Source organism: Microcaecilia unicolor, chromosome 13, assembly GCF_901765095.1.
Source record: "Microcaecilia unicolor chromosome 13, aMicUni1.1, whole genome shotgun sequence".
In the NCBI taxonomy this organism is placed as follows: Eukaryota; Metazoa; Chordata; class Amphibia; order Gymnophiona; family Siphonopidae; genus Microcaecilia; species Microcaecilia unicolor.
Genome location: NC_044043.1, coordinates 498,809 through 519,976, shown reverse-complemented (window position 1 = coordinate 519,976; position 21,168 = coordinate 498,809). Strand labels below are relative to the sequence as shown.

Genomic DNA, 21,168 nt, shown 5'->3' with positions numbered 1-21,168 from the left:
GTTTGGCGTACTTTTGCATCGTGGTGTGAGGCAGGCTCACTTTCTCCCTTCACTGCTCCAATTTCTTCAGTGTTGGCGTTCCTGCAAGAAGGTCTGGAGAAAGGCCTGTCGCTCAGTTCCCTTAAAGTCCAGGTAGCGGCTCTGGCTTGCTTCAGGGGCTGCCTGAAGGGTGCTTCCCTGGCTTCGCAGCCAGATGTGGTGCGCTTTCTCAAGGGAGTTAATCACCTGCGCCCTCCTCTGCACTCAGTGGTACCTGCATGGAATCTCAATCTAGTGCTAAGAGCCTTGCAGAAGCCGCCTTTTGAACCCTTGTCGAGGGCATCTCTGAAAGACCTGACGTTGAAAGCAGTCTTTTTGGTGGCTATCACTTCAGCCAGAAGAGTTTCCGAGCTCCAGGCGCTATCATGTCGAGAGTCCTTTCTGCAGTTCACTGAGGCAGGAGTGTCTATTCGCACAGTGCCTTCCTTCCTGCCCAAGATTGTTTCTCGCTTCCATGTGAATCAGCAGCTCTGTCTCCCATCCTTTCGTAGGGAGGACTACCCAGAGGAGTACTCTGCTCTCAAATATCTAGATGTGAGACGAGTCATCATCAGATACTTGGAAGTAACCAATGATTTCCGGAAGTCGGATCATCTGTTTGTCCTGTTTGCAGGTCCTCGTAAGGGTCTGCAGGCTGCTAAGCCTACAGTGGCAAGATGGGTCAAGGAAGCCATTGCAGCGGCTTATGTGGCCGCGGGGAAGGTGCCGCCTATCCGGCTGAAGGCTCACTCCACTAGAGCTCAGGCGGCCTCGATGGCGACGGCCGGGTCCGTCTCCTTGGAAGAGATTTGCAAGGCGGCAACTTGGGCATCGGCTCATACCTTCTCCAGGCATTACCGCTTGACTGTGGCTGCTCGGGCGGAGGCCCGGTTTGGAGCTTCAGTGTTGCGGTCAGGGATTTCTATGTCCCGCCCTGGGTGAGTACTGCTTCGGTACATCCCACCAGTCTATGGATTGATCAGCATGATGATATGGAAGGTAAAATTATGTATCATACCTGATAATTTTCTTTCCATTAATCATAGCTGATCAATCCATAGCCCCTCCCAGATATCTGTACTGTTTTTATTCTGGTTGCATTTCAGGTTCAAGTTTAGTCTTCAGTTCCTGTTCAGGAGGACTTCGTGTTCAAGTTTTTTCAATTGGATTCTTCAGGAGTTGAGACGATTTTGTGTTACAGTGAGCTGCTGCATTCCTCTCCCCTCCGTTTTACGGGGCTGGATTGAGACCTAAATTCTGCCGGCGCTCCCTCCCGCTTCGTGCGGCTGTAGGGCAGCTTTGTACCCCTCCCGCTTCGGCGGTGTTAGGGTCAGTCAGCTCCTCCCGCATCGGCGGGGTGGTGTCCCTCCCCAGTTCCGCGGGGATGAGCTGGACGGATTCCCCTCCCCCACTTGTGTGGGGATGAGCTGGGTTAATTCCCCTCCCCCATTTCGGTGGTGGTGAGCTGGGCAGAGTGTCCCTTTGTGGGTGTAATTCTCTAAGTGCTGAGTCCTGCGGATGGAGCTTTGATATCGACATACTGAGGAGTTTCCGGCAGCACATGACCACATATAGGGAGGCAAAAGTTTGCTCTCTATCTCCACCTGCTGGTAGATGGACACAACCCACCAGTCTATGGATTGATCAGCTATGATTAATGGAAAGAAAATTATCAGGTATGATACTTAATTTTACCTTATGACAACCTGCATAGACCACTTTATAGTAGTCTAAGGCAGGGACGTAGCCAGACTTCGGTGGGTGAGGGGGCACATTTTAACCCCCCCAGTGCCGCCGCCCCCCCTGCTGCTGCCGCCTCCAACTTTGACCCCCCCCCCCTGCTGACGACCCTCTCAATCCCCCCTCCCGCCGCCAATCCTCCCCCGCTGCTGCTGCCGTCGCCGCCTACCTTTCCTGGCATGAGACCCCAACCCCCGCCAGCCAAGGTCCTCTTCCGGCGCAAGGCTACGTTCTATTTGTTAGTCTGACGTCCTGCACAGAATGAAGCCTTGCAGATCAGCCAGCCATGTGGCCGCGCTGGACAAGAGGAGCTTGCTGGCTGATCTGCAAGGCTTTGTTCTGTTTCTGCGAGTCTGACGTCCTCCACATACAACGTGCGCCGGAAGAAGAGGACCTTGGCTGGCAGGGGTTGGGGTCCCCCGCCAGCAAAGGTAGGTGACATCAACGGCGGGTTGGCAGCGGGAGGGGGGGTCGAGAGGGTCATCGGCAGGGGAGTCCAGGGCCAAGTCTACCCAGGCCCCCATGGCCACACATAGCTACGCCACTGGTCAAAGGGCCATGTTTACAAAGTCGAGCTAGCGTTCTTAGCATGAGCTGTGTAGATGCCCATAGAAATATTATGGGCATCTACACAGCGCGTGCTAAAAACACTAAGGGGCCCTTTAACAAAGGTGCCCCCAAAACTGGCCTGCATTCGTTTTCGGCCTGAGACCTTACCGCCACCCATTGACTTAGTAGTAAGGTCTCCAGCGCTACCCAGGCAGTAAGCATGCAGCACATGCCAACTGCCATTTACCGCCAGGTAGGTGCCCCGTGATAGGAAATTAGAAAATATTTTCTTCCATATCTTTTTGGCACAAGCCAAATTCAGAATTACTGCCCGGGGCACATGGCAGCCAGGTGGTAATGCCGATTTGTCGCGTGCTGAATGCGTGTAGGCCCTTACCTGCCTTTGTAAAAGGCCCCTAAGTGTGTTAAAATCAAAGCCTGAACAACAATCTCTGAAATTACTGCCGTTATAGAATTCATGCTCAGCACATCATCCTGGTACCTATATTTTGGTAGCAACAACATCTGAAACTGAGGTAATCACAATATTTGTGATGTCCACTGTAGACCATAAGTCAAATGTTCAATTGAAAAATGGAGGAAAAAGACCTCAAAAGTCACGGCTCGGCAGCAAGTGAATCTCTTAGTGCCAGCACAATTGAACAGAGGCCTATATTTTGGTGCCATTTATTGATTTTACCCCTATAATTGTACTGTCATGCCAAGTAGTTCAAACAGTGAAACTGGAATCCCAAACTATAATAAATATGAGCAAACCACTTGGTATCCTTTTCAGTTTGCTTGGGATATACTGGCCCAGATCGGTGCCAGGACTGAAAAGGCATTTACCACAAACAGATGCGTCTCCAGAAGGCTCCGTTTCTGTTACGTGTTCTAGTTTCTTTGATCTTTCATTCTTTGGAAATTGTTCAGTGTCTACCGAGCAAATATTTTGATTGCTTGCATTTAAGTCTCTACTTAGATGTTAATTTTTGTGCTTATTTGCAATTATTCGGTTTCCAGGATTCCAAGTAACATTGCAAGATTCGCATTAGTTATTCAAGGTGGATTAGCAAGGAACAGGAATGTGTCAGGTTATACCTCTCCTAGGATTTAATTTGAGGCGAGAAAAAGGGTTACAGATGCAAATAAGTAATTGTTTCAAACAAGTAAAAAAAAAAATCTGTTTGAAAAGTGGAGAAAAATAATGTGGCAGCTGTGTGCCTATTAAGTTGACAGTGTAACAAAGCCGGCCTGCCATTTTATACTCTGTGACTTTGTCACAAAAGAGAGGGTAAAACAGCATACAACAGAAACAAAAAAGCAACACTGGGCCTTCAGGATTGAGATAAACGTTGTCCTTTAAGGTAAAAATGACCCGACAAGGGCCGTGTTTCAGCGTGCAAACGCCTGCCTCAGGGGTCTGACATAAAAACACACAGACGTAATCATAAATAAACACTGCACACATATTTCTAAAGATTCACATTCATAAAACAGTATAAGTTGACAGTGTAACAAAGCCGGCCTGACATTTTATACTCTGTGACTTTGTCACAAAAGAGAGGGTAAAACAGCATACAACAGAAACAAAAAAGCAACACTGGGCCTTCAGGATTGAGATAAACGTTGTCCTTTAAGGTAAAAATGACCCGACAAGGGCCGTGTTTCAGCATGCAAACGCCTGCCTCAGGGGTCTGACATAAAAACACACAGACGTAATCATAAATAAACACTGCACACATATTTCTAAAGATTCACATTCATAAAACAGTATAAGTTGACAGTGTAACAAAGCCGGCCTGACATTTTATACTCTGTGACTTTTGACATTTCTGTTTTCTGCCTGCTGCTCCCTTGCATACAGTCCAATAGGACTACAGCGTACTTTGGGTCCCTTTTACCAAGCTGCAGCAAAAGGGGGCCTGTGCTGGCATCAATAGGTACACTGAGACCCCCTTTTTACTGCAGTGGGTCAAAGGGAAATCTCTCTTTCCTGAAGGAAATGGCCATGCGGCAAGTAAAGCACGTGGTAAGGGCTCCCGCGCTAACCTGGAGATAACCGGGCAGCATGCGGCACTGCCCGATTACTGCTGGATATGATGGCGCACTAAGGGTGGGAAGTACTACCGGGCTGCTGCGGTAGCCCGGCTGTACTTCCTGTTTAGCGAGCGGTAAGCCTGCATTGGACACCGCTGCTTAGTAAAAGAGGCCCTTAGTTTGCTAAATATGCAAGTAGGGATGTGCGTTTGTTGGTGCCCATTTGGGGGTAGAAAGTGGCCTTAGCGCACCCTTACGCAGGTCTTTCCTGTGCGCTAAGGGCATTTGTACTGCAATTGGAAAATGGCCATGCGCTAATGTTCCAAAGTAAATGTTATAAAAATAAAAAAAAAGGAAAACCACTAAAAATGTAAACACACCAAAAATTTAAGTAGTGGATCAATCAACAGATATAAGATATGTAATGTGTGTGGATTCATTATCTTACAATTAACACCCTGGAGTTTGTTTCATTCATGCACCAATGTTGCCATTAGCGAGCAGCCATTCACAAAAATTAGCGTGTGAGCCCATGCCACCCTCTATTGTAGACGTTAACGGCTCGCACACTAATCTGGAAGTAATCGGTTAACGCACAGCAATGCCAACACTCCAGTTAGCGCAGAATTGTTCACTTTCTACCCCCAGGCATGCCCCCCCTCAGCCAAAAACTAAAAAAAAATAATTTTTTTAGTTCGTGGGTTGCATGTGCACATTTGAAACTTACTGTGGGATGCCTCTGCGTTCCCTGCGGTAACCCCTTTTAAGCTGTCTACTCTTGAAATGCCACTTCTGTTCCTTGTGATCTTGGACAAGTCACTTATCCCTCCATTGCATCAAGTACAAAACAGATGGGAATCTAGGGCTGCCAACCTTTTTGATAGAGGAAAACCCAACACCTGCTGTTCTCCATGCCCCGCCCTTGCCCCACCTTGAAAAAGAAAATTTAGATTTTCCTTTTCAGTAGCATCTCTAACTGAATTATATTCAGGAACACTGGGCATTTCCCTGTCACTGGAGGGCTAACAATCTTAAGTTTCTACCTGAGGCATTGGATGGGTTAAGTGACTTGCCCAAGATCACTAAGAGCAGCAGTGGGATTTAAACCGGCGACCTCTGGATGTCAAGACCGGTCCTCTAACCACTAGACCACTCCTCCACTCTGCACATCTCCATCTTCTCCCCCCCCCCCCCCCCCCGTTCCAGTTCCAGCATATCCCCAATCCTAGGACCAGCACATCTCCACCCCCCCCCCCATTGCAGTTCCAGCGTATCTCTATCACCTCCTCTCCCCCTCCCCAAAACATGTCCAGCATATCTTCCAAGTTCCAACCCTTCTCCCTCCATTCAGCATAGCTGCCTCTCCCTCTCCTCCCACCCCCATCCCCACCCGTCAGCACATCTCCAGCTCCCTTTCCATCCCCCCCCCCCCGGATCCAGCATTTTTCTTGCACATCCCCCCCCCCCCCCCCCCCCCCGGGGTATGTCAGGCTCATTCCTATTCCTCTATAATGTCTGCTTTTTCTGATGCAATTTCCTGTTTCTGCGAAGGCAGGACATTGATGAGGAACAGGCATGGGCCTGACCTGGCTGGAGGCAGAGTGCTTTAATCACTGCTGTGCCACAGATGCATGGGGAGAGAGAGAGGTGACTAATTTTTTTTAAACGTTTTTTGTAGTGCTGGTTTTTGGGGTCTTCCAGCAACTGGAAAATCAGTCAGTTGGCAACTCTATGAGAAGTCCTCTGGGGATAAGACAATAATTACTGTACCTGAATATATCTATTCCCGAAAGTGGCATGAACTAAATCCAAAATCCTTTTCTTTCCTTTCTTTGACCCATTTCTCCTCATTCTCTGTCAATGATGGGGCCATTTAGAGATCTAAATTGTAATGTGGGCAATTTGCAGAACTCTGCAGGCTGGTGCAAAGTGCATGGTACTCCCCCCCCCCCCCCCCATCCCCTCCCCCGATGTGCCATTGTGGGAATGTAGGAATAGCTAGAGGCACATTGTGAATTGTTAAAACCAGAGATCAAATCTTTCTTCTCCCACTGGCACTCTGTGACTACTGTTTCCTCTAAGCTGAATGGGAGTCCTCCAACTGCATTGCTGCCAGCAGGGGGTGGTGCTTCAATATTGTGTTGTCAATCACTAGGGACAGGCAGGTTCCCTAGAGTCCTGCAGAGCTTGCCTATCCCTCACTGTTGAAAATGTGATGATGAAACAGCACTCCCTACTGGCGGGGCTGTAGATGGAATACTTCCACTCAGCTTAGAGGGAACCAGTGTCTGTGACCATGGACAAATTGCTTCCTTCCACCCCCAATGCCTCAAGTACAACTTAGATGTAAACCCACATGGGCAGAAAAATGACTCACACACTGCAATGTGACTTGCCTTGATCTCGGAACTGGAAAGAGCAAGTAATGAATCTTAAAAAAATAAATAAATAAAAATCCCGGGGGTGCTCAAGAGAGATATCTGCACCTCCTCTTTATGTGGCTACTTTTATTCTTTCTTTATTTTATTTTATTTTATTTTATTTTATTATTATTTATATGTTTTATTTATTTATGTATTTATTTATTTGTTGCATTTGTATCCCACATTATCCCACCTCTTTGCAGGCTCAATGTGGCTTACAATACATCATGGATAGTGAGAAAGAGAAAAGAGTAGATATTTGGTGTTACAGAAGGATTTTGGGTTACATGGGTAATGGAATACATGATAGTAATATAACAGAAGGCATTATTAACATTTCTGGATATATGTGGGAATATATTTTTGAAAATGTAAAACTACATACAGTGGGGGAAATAAGTATTTGATCCCTTGCTGATTTTGTAAGTTTGCCCACTGACAAAGACATGAGCAGCCCATAATTGAAGGGTAGGTTATTGGTAACAGTGAGAGATAGCACATCACAAATTAAATCCGGAATATCACATTGTGGAAAGTATATGAATTTATTTGCATTCTGCAGAGGGAAATAAGTATTTAATCCCTCTGGCAAACAAGACCTAATACTTGGTGGCAAAACCCTTGTTGGCAAGCACAGCGGTCAGACGTCTTCTGTAGTTGATGATGAGGTTTGCACACATGTCAGGAGGAATTTTGGTCCACTCCTCTTTGCAGATCATCTCTAAATCATTAAGAGTTCTGGGCTGTCGCTTGGCAACTCGCAGCTTCAGCTCCCTCCATAAGTTTTCAATGGGATTAAGGTCTGGTGACTGGCTAGGCCACTCCATGACCCTAATGTGCTTCTTCCTGAGCCACTCCTTTGTTGCCTTGGCTGTATGTTTTGGGTCATTGCCGTGCTGGAAGACCCAGCCACGACCCATTTTTAAGGCCCTGGTGGAGGGAAGGAGGTTGTCACTCAGAATTGTACGGTACATGGCCCCATCCATTCTCCCATTGATGCGGTGAAGTAGTCCTGTGCCCTTAGCAGAGAAACACCCCCAAAACATAACATTTCCACCTCCATGCTTGACAGTGGGGACGGTGTTCTTTGGGTCATAGGCAGCATTTCTCTTCCTCCAAACACGGCGAGTTGAGTTCATGCCAAAGAGCTCAATTTTTGTCTCATCTGACCACAGCACCTTCTCCCAATCACTCTCGGCATCATCCAGGTGTTCACTGGCAAACTTCAGACGGGCCGTCATATGTGCCTTCCGGAGCAGGGGGACCTTGCGGGCACTGCAGGATTGCAATCCGTTATGTCGTAATGTGTTACCAATGGTTTTCGTGGTGACAGTGGTCCCAGCTGCCTTGAGATCATTGACAAGTTCCCGCCTTGTAGTTGTAGGCTGATTTCTAACCTTCCTCATGATCAAGGATACCCCACGAGGTGAGATTTTGCGTGGAGCCCCAGATCTTTGTCGATTGACAGTCATTTTGTACTTCTTCCATTTTCTTACTATGGCACCAACAGTTGTCTCCTTCTCGCCCAGCGTCTTACTGATGGTTTTGTAGCCCATTCCAGCCTTGTGCAGGTGTATGATCTTGTCCCTGACATCCTTAGACAGCTCCTTGCTCTTGGCCATTTTGTAGAGGTTAGAGTCTGACTGATTCACTGAGTCTGTGGACAGGTGTCTTTCATACAGGTGACCATTGCCGACAGCTGTCTGTCATGCAGGTAACGAGTTGATTTGGAGCATCTACCTGGTCTGTAGGGGCCAGATCTCTTACTGGTTGGTGGGGGATCAAATACTTATTTCCCTCTGCAGAATGCAAATAAATTCATATACTTTCCACAATGTGATTTTCCGGATTTAATTTGTGATGTGCTATCTCTCACTGTTACCAATAACCTACCCTTCAATTATGGGCTGCTCATGTCTTTGTCAGTGGGCAAACTTACAAAATCAGCAAGGGATCAAATACTTATTTCCCCCACTGTACATTGTTGCCTCCCCTGACCTAACCCTGCCTCCAAGCCTTCCCAAGGATAGAAGTACCTGCATGTACAACGTGGCCAGTTGTCAACATATTTACCCAGATAAATAGTGTTCACTGCTGTCCCCATGATCCACTACCACCAATAAAACCAATAACGTTTACAGCAGGATAGTATATGCCAGTTATCTGAGTTAGGTAAACTTCAATGAACTGCTTGACCTTCTCTTTGTAGCATTCAGCGGGTGATATTGGGTGATATTTTTGTCCTCGAGCAGTGGCGCAGCGTGGGCGGCTGCCACCCGGGGTGGATTGCCGCTGCACCCCCCCAGGGTGCAGACCAACACGACACCCCCCCCCCACCACCGGCGTCGACACCCCCCCCCCCCCACCGGCATAGCGCCACCCCGACATGGTCCCCACCTGCCTACGAGCTCCATCCATCTGCAGCACTGCTGTAAAGAAGAAATCGCTTCATCGGCCCTTCCCTCACTCACTGTGTCCCGCCCTTGAGGAAATAGGAAGTTACGTCAGAGGGCGGGACACAGTGAGTGAGGGAAGGGCCGACGAAGCGATTTCTTCTTTACAGCAGCGCTGCAGATGGATGGAGCTCGTAGGCAGGTGGGGACCGTGTCGGGGGGGGGGGGAGGCGCTGCGCGGGGGGGGGGGTGGAAGGATGCACCCCCCCCACCCGTTGACACCCGGGGCGGACCTCCCCCACCGCCCCGCCCTTGCTACGCCACTGCTCAAGAGGCTTATTAACAACATCTGGATGTGGGTCAGTACTCAAATCTGTATGATGGGAGAAAATGGTATACTTGCAGGCTTATTTTCAACACAAATCGGGAGATGGGCGTCCTTCTCTCAGGGTCACCCAAATCGGCATAATTGAAAGCCAATTTTGGGCGTCCTCAACTGCTTTCCATCGCGGGGACGACCAAAGTTCACGGGGGCGTCTCAGCACCATAGCAAAGGCAGGACTGGGGCGTACTTAAGAGATGGGCATCCTCAGCTGATAATGGAAAAAAGAAGGGTGTCCCTGACAACCACTTGGATGACTTTACTTGGTCCATTTTTTTTCTTGCGACCAAGCCTCAAAAAGGTGCCAGAACTGACCAGATGACCACCGGAGGGAATCGGGGATGACCTCCCTTTACTCCCCCAGTGGCCACCAACCCCCTCCCACCCTAAAAAAAAAAAACTTAAAACATTTTTCCAGCCTCTATGCCAGCCTCAAATGCCATACCCCGCTCCATGACAGCAGTAAGCAGGTCCCTGGAGCAGTTTTAGTGGGTGCAGTGCACTTCAGGCAGGCGGACCCAGGCCCCCCCCCCCCACACCTGTTACACTTGTGGTGGTAAATGTGAGCCCTCCAAAACCCACCGTAAACCCACTGTACCTACATGTAGGTGCCCCCCTTCACCCCTTAGTGCTATGGTAGTGGTGTACAGTTATGGGTAGGGGGTTTGGGGGGGATCAGCACCCAAGGTAAGGGAGCTATGCACCTGGGAGCAATTTGTGAAGTCCACTGCAGTGCCCTCTAGGGTGCCCAGTTGGTGTCCTAGCATATCAGGGATACCAGTGCACTACGAATTCTGGCTCCTCCCATGACCAAAGAGCTTGGATTTGGTCATTTTTGAGATGGGCGTCCTCGGTTTCCATTATGGCTGAAAACCAGGGACAACCATCTCTAAGTTTGACCTAAATGTTGAGATTTGGGCGTCCCCGACCGTATTATCAAAACGATAGATGGACGCCCATCTTGTTTCAATACCCTTTCGAGGTCGCCCTGCGAGGACGCCCTCATGAAAACTTGGCCTTGGCTTGCTCTTACATGGGTCTTTCCTGCATGCTTAAGGCCATTTTTTACTGCTGAGTTAAAATGGGCCAAATTTCCTATTATTTTGTATTAATGGCCACATGCTAATTTTTCCATTACCACATGATCATTAAAACAGATTAGCATGTAACCCCTTACCACCACTCATTATATAGGAGGTAAGAGCTTATTTGCTAAGCACATGCCAGGTTTGGCTGGCGGGGATCCCCAATCCCTGCCCGCTAAAGTGTTTTTCTCTCGTTGGTCTTACATTGCTAGCACCCTGTCCTGTTTTTCAGCACCGGCGGGGGGGGGGGGGGGGAGCTGCAGTGGGGAGGCAGAGGCGTTACCTTCTAGCAGCGGCGGCAGGGAGGCAGAGGCGGTACCTTCCCGTAGCGGTGGGGGGAGCAGAGGTGGAACCTTCCAGTGGCAGCAGGGAGGAGGGGGGGGGGGCGGCAGAGGTGGCAGCGGGAGGATGACAGCAGGGAATCAGGCCAAAATGTGCCCCCTCCCACCCGTTGAGGTCTGGCTATGCCCCTGGCACAGGCTAACGTATTAGCAAAGAGCACACCCCTCTCTGCCCCCAGATGTGCCCCTTGTGCTAATAATACATGTTTTTGGGGTTTTTTTTAGCACATGGACAATGTGCACACATCCCAAAATTACTGTGGGATGCCTCATCATGCCCTATGGTACGCCATGTTTTGCTGCAGTAAGCTTGTGTTCATGCTTACCGCAGCTTTGTTAAAGGGCCCCTTGGTTTGCGAGAAGCATGGAACAGGATTTCTTTTTCAAGGCAAACTCTGTAACACACTTGCTGTGTTTCTTAGCTGCTCTGCCTGAGGGAGCTGGTCAACCACTTGCTCTAACCCTCTGTGTCTTCAGAAATGTTTGGCACTGCAGGAGGTAACGTTTGGAGAGTATGGAGACCTGTGGGGAAGCAATGACAAAAGGAAGTAGATGAATTATATCTTTCTTATGGCTGGATGGATGGGGACCAGGTGCGCTTCAGAACATTTTTCAATCTGTATTAACTCATGGGGTTTTACTTCTTTTTGTTTTCTTTAAGGCTATGTGGCACTGTGTGAGTTCACTTGTCAATTAAATTTGTTACCATAAAGGATGGCTCCTGTGCTGTGAAATGAAATCAAGCCTTTTGTAAATCACATTTTTCATTGCACAACTCGGAGTCTGTGCTTGTAGGGGATGGAAAAAAGAGCCCTGAATCGATGAGATATTGGCCCATCACTCAAAATGTCATGTCACCTTTAATTTTTGTAAACATACACTACAGATCTAGCGCTTTCTGACGGCCCTTCATACAGAGTCAGTCTCTCTCTTAACCAGTTCTCTGGATGAAGAATAAGACCAGTCATTTAAAAGTTAACATTTGCTATAGGGAATATATGGTATAAATGTGCCTACCAGTCATGATACTTTGAATTAGGGATAGGCAGTCATTCACAATGACATTTCTTCTGTCGTTTACTGTCACTGGCAAACAAAAATGGGCAGGGTTTTTGTTTGCTAGTGACAGGTTTGACAACAATAGCCCCCACCCCCATGATCCAAGGCCCCCTTCTGGCCTGTGTCCCCTCATAGACCCCCATGGGCCTATATGAATCCCTGATAGTCCAGCAGGGTCCATTGAGGCAAAAGCAATGCCCATTCCTTCCTGCTGTAGGGCTAATTAGGTGATTAGCTGATAAGCTAATTAGCTAATAATTACTCTGGTTAGAGTTTGTGGCTCCTCTTATATGTCTGGAGTATGATTTTTGCTTTAAATTGGTCGCAAGACAAAGAAAAGGGTTCTCAGGAAGGTTTTGCTGGCAATATGACTCTATGAGAGGAGAATGCCGCACTTTGGAATTATATTACAATTTATTGGTAATGTAAAATATATAGGTATATTATTGTGGCAAAAGCAATTACAAAACTTAGCAGCAAAACTTATCAGTACTTGTTAGAACAGTGAGGTAACAATAGCAGCAGAGATGCCAAGGGTGAACGGTCCCAAGGAGTTATACTGGAAACAAAAATGATAGAGGTCTATAAAATAATGAGTGGAGTGCAACAGGTAGACATGAATTGCTTGTTTACTGTTTCCAAAAATACTAGGACTAGGTGGTATTCAATGAAGCTACAAAGTAGTAAATTTAAAACGAATTGGAGAAAATGTTTCTCCACTCAACGTGTAATTAAACTCTGGAATTCTTTCACAGAGAATGTGGTAAAGGCGGTTAGCTTAGCAGTGTTGAGGTTTGGACGGCTTCCTAAAGGAAAAGTCCGTAGACCGTTATTAAATTGGACTTGGGGGGAAATCCACTGCTTATTTCTGGGATAAACAACAGAAAATGTTTTGTACTTTTTTGGGATCTTGCCAGGTATTTGTTACCTGGATTGGCCACTGTTAGAAACAGGCTGCTGGGCTTGATGGACCTTTGGTCTGTCCCAGTATGGCAATACTTATGAACTGATGGCCAAAGAGTGAGGTTTTTCAGACGGTACAGTATTGCTTTGCAAATGAATCAAGGCGGCTGTAAGGGAGTGAGTGACGTAGTGGCGGTATCCCTAGAAACACTCCCTAGTTCAGCCTTACAGCAGGTGGTGCTAAACCTGCCATGTCAGAGGGGTGGGTCTCAGGCAAGAAAGAGTTTAAATTTCCTGAGCCAGAACCATAGAGAGTTTTCCATGGAGGTCCAAAAAGGAGAGGACTCCACTGCAACCTGAGCTGTAGTACCTGAGGAGACAACCAGAGAAGTGGTGTGGCTCAGGTTTCACTGGTATCAGAGTTGTGTGGGAAGACTGGCAAGGTAGGCGACACGTTCATAAAGTACTTATTTTGATATGAATAGACAATGTGTTGGGCTAGGCTGAGAGCTAGCCCAAATTAGAGTTTGGACTTGTGCTGGACGAAAGCCTGTGAAATAACAGGGGCAGATGATGTGTCAGATGATAAAATATTTTCCCTTTTTCTTGCAAACCCTGTGTGCCTGATTGAGTTTGTACCAGACCGAGTAGCCTAGTGGTTAGTGCAGTGGACTTTGATCCTGGGGAACTGTATTGGGCAATCAAGCCATTGTGACATCACTGATGAGGTTGGCTCTTATTGGTGGAATGAGTGGAGGAGTAGCCTAGTGGTTAGTGCAGTGGACTTTGATCCTGGGGAACTGAGTTCAATTCCCAATGCAGCTCCTTGTGACTCTGGGCAAGTCACTTAACCCTCCATTGTCCCAGGTGCAAAATAAGTATCTGAATATATGTGAACCGCTTTGAATGTAGTAGCTGTGTTAGTCCACTTTTAAAGATAATAGAAATAAAACAAAATAAAACATGGAAAAGAAAATAAGATGATACCTTTTTATTGGCCATAACTTAATACATTTCTTGATTAGCTTTCGAAGGTTGCCCTTCTTCGTCAGATCGGAAATAAGCAAAAGTTGGTAGATGACAGTATATATGAGTGAAACATCAAAGCATTTCAGTAACAGTCTAACAGGATGGGGGTGGATAGGTGAGAGGGAGACAGGAGAGCAATACAATTTACAAGTAAACATAGTAAACATAGTAGATGACGGCAGAAAAAGACCTGCACAGTCCATCCAGTCTGCCCAAGAAAACAAATTCATATGTGATACTTTTTTATTTGTACTGTCCTCTTCAGGGCACAGACCGTATAAGTCTGGCCAGCCCTATCCCCGCCTCCCAACCACCAGCTCTGGCACAGACTGTATAAGTCTGCCCAGCACTATCCTCGCCTCCCAACTACCAGTCCCGCCTGCCACCACCAGCTCTGGCACAGACTGTATAAGTCTGCCCAGCACTATCCTCGCCTCCCAACTACCAGTCCCGCCTGCCACCACCAGCTCTGGCACAGACCGTATAAGTCTGCCCAGCACTATCCCTGCCTCCCACCACCGGCTCTGGCACAGACCGTATAAGTCTGCCCAGCACTAGTCCCGCCTCCCAACCACCAGCCCCGGCACAGACCGTATAAGTCTGCCCAGCACTATCCCTGCCTCCCACCACCGGCTCTGGCACAGACCGTATAAGTCTGCCCAGCACTAGTCCCGCCTCCCAACCACCAGCCCCGGCACAGAACGTATAAGTCTGCCCAGCAGTAGCCCCGCCTCCCAACCACCAGCTCTGCCACCCATTCTAGGCTAAGCTCCTGAGGATCCCTTCCTTCTGCACAGGATTCCTTTATGTTTATCCCATGCATGTTTGAATTCCGTTACCGTTTTCATCTCCACCACCTCCCGCGGGAGGGCATTCCAAGCATCCACCACCCTCTCCGTGAAAAAATACTTCCTGACATTCTTCTTGAGTCTGCCCCCCTTCAATCTCATTTCATGCCCTCTCGTTCTACCACCTTCCCATCTCCGGAAAAGGTTTGTTTGTGGATTAATACCTTTCAAATATTTGAACGTCTGTATCATATCACCCCTGTTCTTCCTTTCCTCCAGGGTATACATGTTCAGGTCTGCAAGTCTCTCCTCATACGTCTTGTAACACAAATCCCATACCATCCTCGTAGCTTTTCTTTGCACCGCTTCAATTCTTTTTACATCCTTAGCAAGATAGAGCCTCCAAAACTGAACACAATACTCCAGGTGGGGCCTCACCAACGACTTGTATAGGGGCATCAACACCTCTTTTCTTCTGCTGGTCACACCTCTCTCTATACAGCCTAGTAACCTTCTAGCTACGGCCACCGCCTTGTCACACTGTTTCATTGCCTTCAGATCCTCAGATACTATCACCCCAAGATCCCTCTCCCCATCCATACCTAGCAGACTCTCACTGCCTAACACATATGCCTCTCTTGGATTTCTACTCCCTAAGTGCATCACTTTGCATTTCTTCGCATTGAATTTTAATTGCCAAACCTTAGACCATTCTTCTAGCTTTTTCAGATCCTTTTTCATGTTTTCCACTCCCTCTGGGGTGTCCACTGTGTTACAAATCTTAGTATAATCCGCAAATAGGCAAACTTTACCTTCTAACCCTTCGGCAATGTCACTCACAAATATATTGAACAGAATCGGCCGATCCCTGAGGCACTCTGCTACTCACCTTTCCCTCCTCCGAGCGAACTCCATTCACCACCACCCTCTGGCACCTGTCCGTCAACCAGTTCCTAATCCAGTTCACCACTTCGGGTCCTATCTTCAGCCCATCCAGTTTATTTAAGAGCCTCCTGTGGGGAACCGTGTCAAAAGCCTTGCTGAAATCTAAGTAGATTACGTCTATAGCACGTCCACAGTTCAATTCTCGGTCACCCAATCAAAGAATTCAATGAGATTCGTTTGGCACGATTTCCCTTTGGTAAAACCATGTTGTCTCGGATCTTGCAACTCATTTTCTTCCAGGAAATTCACTATCCTTTCCTTCAGCATCGCTTCCATTACTTTTCCAATAATCGAAGTGAGGCTTACCGGCCTGTAGTTTCCAGCTTCTTCCCTATCACCACTTTTGTGAAGAGGGACCACCTCCGCCGTTCTCCAATCCCTCGGAACCTCTCCCATTTCTAAGGATTTATTAAACAAATCTTTAAGAGGACCCGCCAGAGCCTCTCTGAGCTCCCTCAATATCCTGGGGGGGATCCCATCTGGTCCCATGGCTTTGTCCACCTTTAGTTTTTCTAGTTGTTGATACACACTCTCTTCCGTGAACGGTGCTATATCCACTCCATTCTCAAATGAACTTTTGCCAGTCCATCGTGGTCCTTCTCCCGGATTTTCTTCAGTAAAAACAGAACAAAAGTATCTATTTAGCAAATTTGCCTTTTCTTCATCATTATCTACATAGTGGTTTGCAGTATCTTTTAGTCTCACAATTCCCTTTTTAGTCATTCTCCTTTCACTAATATACCTGAAGAAATTTTTGTCACCCCTCCTTACCTTTCTAGCCATTTGTTCTTCCGCTTGTGCTTTCGCCAGATGTACCTCTCTCTTTGCTTCTTTCAGTTTCCTCCGGTATTCCTCCCCGTGTTCCTTGTCTTGAGTTTTTCTGTATTTCTGGAACGCCAACTCTTTAGCCTTTATTTTCTCAGCCACTTGCTTGGAGAACCATAGCGGTTTCCTTTTTCTCTTGCTTTTATTTACTTTCCTTACATGAAGGTTTGTGGCCCTATTTATAGCTTCTTTCAGTCTGGACCACTGTCCTTCCACTTCTCGTACGTCCTCCCAGCCCATCTGCTCCTTCCTTAGGTATTTCCCCATTTTACTAAAGTCAGCATGCTTGAAATCCAGGACTTTGAGTTTTGAGTGGCCACCCTCCTCTTCAGCCGTCATATCAAACCAAACCGTTTGATGGTCACTGCCGCCCAGGTGGGCACCCACTCAGACATTTGACACGCTATCTGCATTTGTGAGCACCAGATCCAGTGTCGCTCCTTCCCTCGTGGGTTCCATGACCATTTGTCTGAGCAGAGCACTTTGGAAAGCATCCACAATCTCTCTACTTCTTTCCGATTCCGCAGACGGAACCTTCCAATCTACATCCGGCAGATTGAAATCTCCCAGCAACAGCACCTCTCTCTTCTTTCCCAACTTTTGAATATCTACGATCAGGTCTTTATCTAATTCTTCCAATTGTGTTGGAGGTCTGTAGACAACACCCACGTGGACAGAGGTTCTATCATCTCTTTTTAAGGTGATCCATATCGCTTCTTCCTTACCCCAGGTCCCTGTCATTTCGGTTGCTGTGATATCATTTCTCACATATAGAGCTACTCCTCCACCTTTACGACCCTCTCTATCCTTCCTAAATAGATTATAGCCTGGTATGTTTGCATCCCATTCATGGGAACCATTGAGCCATGTCTCTGTGATTGCAACAACGTCCAAGTCTGCCTCCAACATCAGGGCTTGAAGGTCATGAACTTTGTTGCCTAGACTGCGAGCATCTGTGGTCATCACTTTCCATTTACATTTCCTGGTATGTGTTTCAACATTTGATATTTTGGTGTGTTTTTTGTCTTTGGGTCCCTCCATATCTTTTTGTTCCACCTTAATTGCTTTTGCTGTTTCTTCTGGCTCAGTTCTATTTTTAGGAACCTCACAGAGCTCTAATGGAGCAAAAGAATTCTGTAGGGGTAACACTTGTGAGGGTGTATGCCTCTGTGTCACATGACAAAGTCTGCCTGAGCCTACAATTTTATGCTTTGTAATGGGCTAGAAAACCCAGATCTTTAAGTCCTGTCTGGTGGGTGTCAAAATATTTAATCATTTTGACTTCAAAGGTCTTACGTTTCTGTATTGTTTTAAAGTTCCCCTTCAGGATCCTTACCATGAAATCACTGGTACAGTGTTCTGGTTTTGTAAAGTGTTGTCCCACAGGTGTGACATCTTTGTTTGTACTGGCATTTTTCATATGATGTCTATGTAAATTAAATCTCTTCTTTAACATCTGACTTGTTTCTCCAATGTAGCAGCCTTTGTCGCACTTTTTACACTGAATGATATATAACACATTGGAAGATGAGCACGTGAAAGATTCCTTTATGTTGAATATTTTTCCTTTGTGAATGATTGTGGGGTCCTGTGAGATATTTTGGCATAGTTTGCAGCTGGATATATTGCAAGGATGTGTGCCATTCTTTTCTTTTTGAGTCTGTGTTGGGAGCTTACTTCTAATTAGCTTGTGTTTTAAGTTGGGTGGCTGTCGGAAAGCCAGCACTGGTGGGCATGGGAATATCTCTTTCAGTAATTCATCTTCCTGGAGTAGAGGCTGCAGATCTCTTATGATTTTTCTTTAATTTTTCCAGCTGTGGGTTGTATGTCACTATAAGGGGGATTCTGTCTGTGGCTTTTTTTTTGTCTTTGTACTGTATTTGCAAAAACCTCAGAAAGGCGGTATATCAAGACCCATTTCCCTTTCCCTATTTGAGATTCTGCATGGAATGTTGCTACTATTTGAGATTCTAGATGGAATGTTGCTATTCCACTAGCAACATTCCTTGCAGATCAGCAATGCAGCCACGCAGGCTTCTGTTTCTGTGAGTCTGATATCCTGCACAGACTCACAGAAACAGAAGCCTGCGCGGCCGCATTGCTGATCTGCAAGGGCAGGCTTCTACATGGAATGTTGCTAGTGGAGGAGTAGCCTAGTGGTTCATGCAGTGGACTTTGATCCTGGGGAACTGAGTTCCATTCCCACTCCAGCTCCTTGTGACTCTGGACAAGTCACTTAACACTCCATTGCCCCGGTACAAAATAAGTACCTGAATATATGTAAACCACTTTGAATGCAGTTGCAAAAAACCTCAGAAAGGCGCTATATCAAGTCCCATTTCCCTTCCCATTCAAGCTACACCCTTGAGCACATTACCACAGCAGCATTAAATGATATTGGCTTTTCTTTGGAGCCCATGGGTAATTTTTTTGAGCTGAAAATTGTCTTCTACCCAGTAGTTAAAAGTATGTACATCGGTTTCAAATGACGTGTACCTGCATTAAAAGGGAAAGGGACAGGGCAGGGTGAAGCAGTAGGCAGGAAGTTGTGCTCGGATTTCTTACTACTGGTTGGACCACTTGGTTTCTTTCTCTGAGGTTTGCCTGTCATAAGTGATTAAAGATCAGTGTTCTGGTACTGAAGTTCTGACGAGTGAGAGATAGGGCTCAAAGTGTGTGAGTGAGTGTGACGCACTCTAGGATGAGACTTGCCATCTCTGTAGCAGTGCAACTAATACTTATTCCTGATAGAAAACTAACAGATAAACAGTAAAAACCTAAGGAACCACATGCCAAAGGTTTTTACTGATGCTTGGAGCTTAGCAATGCTCTCTATCTTACCCACTAGACCATAGGAAGTAGGACACTGTGTCTCATCTCCTTGGATGCACTTGGAAAACTCCGTTGCTTTTCCAGCATGGCAGGCAGGTCTCGTCGCTTTCTCTCTCGGACTCCAAATTGATGTTTCACAGCTGGCTCCTGGACAAGGTTGTGTAGACAGGATGCTTCTGCTCTACTGTGTCTTCAGTCTATGTTCTTATTGGAAGGCTGTCTTAGCAATGAAGCTGGAATGCAGACAGCACTTCTCTGGAACTACTCTTAGCTGACTAAGATACTACCCAGTACCGATTCTTACTCAGGGCCCAATGCTCAAAGCAAACTGGGCCTACAATGTTTCATTTAGATGGGTTTTAGCCAGTCTAAATGAAATGTTTTTCTGTGTGCAATGCCCGAAGACCCCCACCCCGGACCATAGATATTGATGGGGTGAGGCCACGAGGGCTATCTTGGAAGTGGGAGGTGGAGGGAGGGGGATTTGAACTTTTTTTTTTGGGGGGGGGGGGTTGAGCCAGGGGAGAGCATTTGAGCTGGGGCACCCTGCTCTGCCAGCCCAGGGACATCAGGCTGTGGCTTTGTGGCCTGATGCTCCCAGATAGTGAAATAACTGCTGCAGCAGCAAAAAGCTGAGGGTTATTTTACAGTGAATTTTCCCCTACCACAACTTGGCTGTATCACTGCAAGTCACATTAGGGTATTTGCATGAGATTTGCATCTCATTACTAGGTAACCTGCATTGACTTAAATATTGCTGTGGAAAATTAAGTCAGCTTGTATTGGGGCCTTTTAAGTCACATTAAGGGCCAAATAACATGACTTAAAGCCCTAATGCAGCTTGATAACTCCCCCCCCCCCCTAAAGTCTTGTTTTTATCATTGCGTACGCATAATATGTTACCTGCTTAGGTTTAAGCAGAATATAAATTAATTAACTATAACCCATATAATTTCAAAGAGAACCTTTGTAAGAGACCATAATGTAACGTGACAATTTGTTATACATTCATATGCAACGAAAGTCTGCCAATAATATTGTCTTAGCTTAAAATTTACAGAGAAAAACACACTAACAAAACTCATGTTGGAGTTTGCACATTGAGTTCCCTGTTTTCTTGTTGCAGAGGAAGTTGTGGAAGGAAAAAGCGCCATTCTTCTAGGGATGAGCCAGTGGAACTCCAATGACCTGGTGGAGCAGATTGAAACTATCGGAAAGTTGGAAGGAAGTCAAGGTAACTTCACATTTATGACTCCGTGTTTTTGTTAAATAATAAGTGTGTTGCATTTAACTGGTTGCAACAGCTAAAGATGTACACTCTGGAAATATCTGTGCATTTGCTACTGTTAATACAATACAGTCATATAAATACTATAGATCATAGATTTTGCATTACTGTTAATGCTAAGGACCACAACTTCAAGCAGTGATTTGAAATAGAAGTTTTTAGTTACACATGTTTAACCCTTTAGTGTCCAATGTTCCCATCAATCTGTTCCCATATGGCTTATTATGGGAATATTGGATTATGGGAATATTGGACACTAAAGGGTTAAGTTGAAACAGTTGTTGGCTATGTCAGACATTTAGAACAGTTTTGCAATCTATGGTTTTTACAGGGCTGGATTATTGCATTGTGATTTATTTGGGGCTTCCTAAATGCGAGTGTATTTCCCCACACCATATTAGATTGCATTGATTTCCTGTTGCTTTTTGGATTAGTTTCACATATTTATCACTAGTTTATTTAACTTTCTATCATGTTTCTTCATTTTATTTGCGAAGTATTTTACCAGAGATAGGGTTGTTAATTTTT

The 21,168-nt window shown here is 46.3% G+C and overlaps 1 protein-coding gene across 1 annotated transcript in view; it reads left to right on the top strand.

Annotated features, from left to right (window-relative positions):
• PITPNM3 (PITPNM family member 3) overlaps positions 1-21,168 on the top strand; it is a 724,998-nt gene that overhangs the window by 284,050 nt on the left and 419,780 nt on the right. Inside the window, exon 3 of the mRNA XM_030185997.1 lies at positions 20,479-20,586. Within this exon, the coding sequence (XP_030041857.1) occupies positions 20,479-20,586 (108 nt within the window). The remainder of the gene's footprint in view (positions 1-20,478; positions 20,587-21,168) is intronic.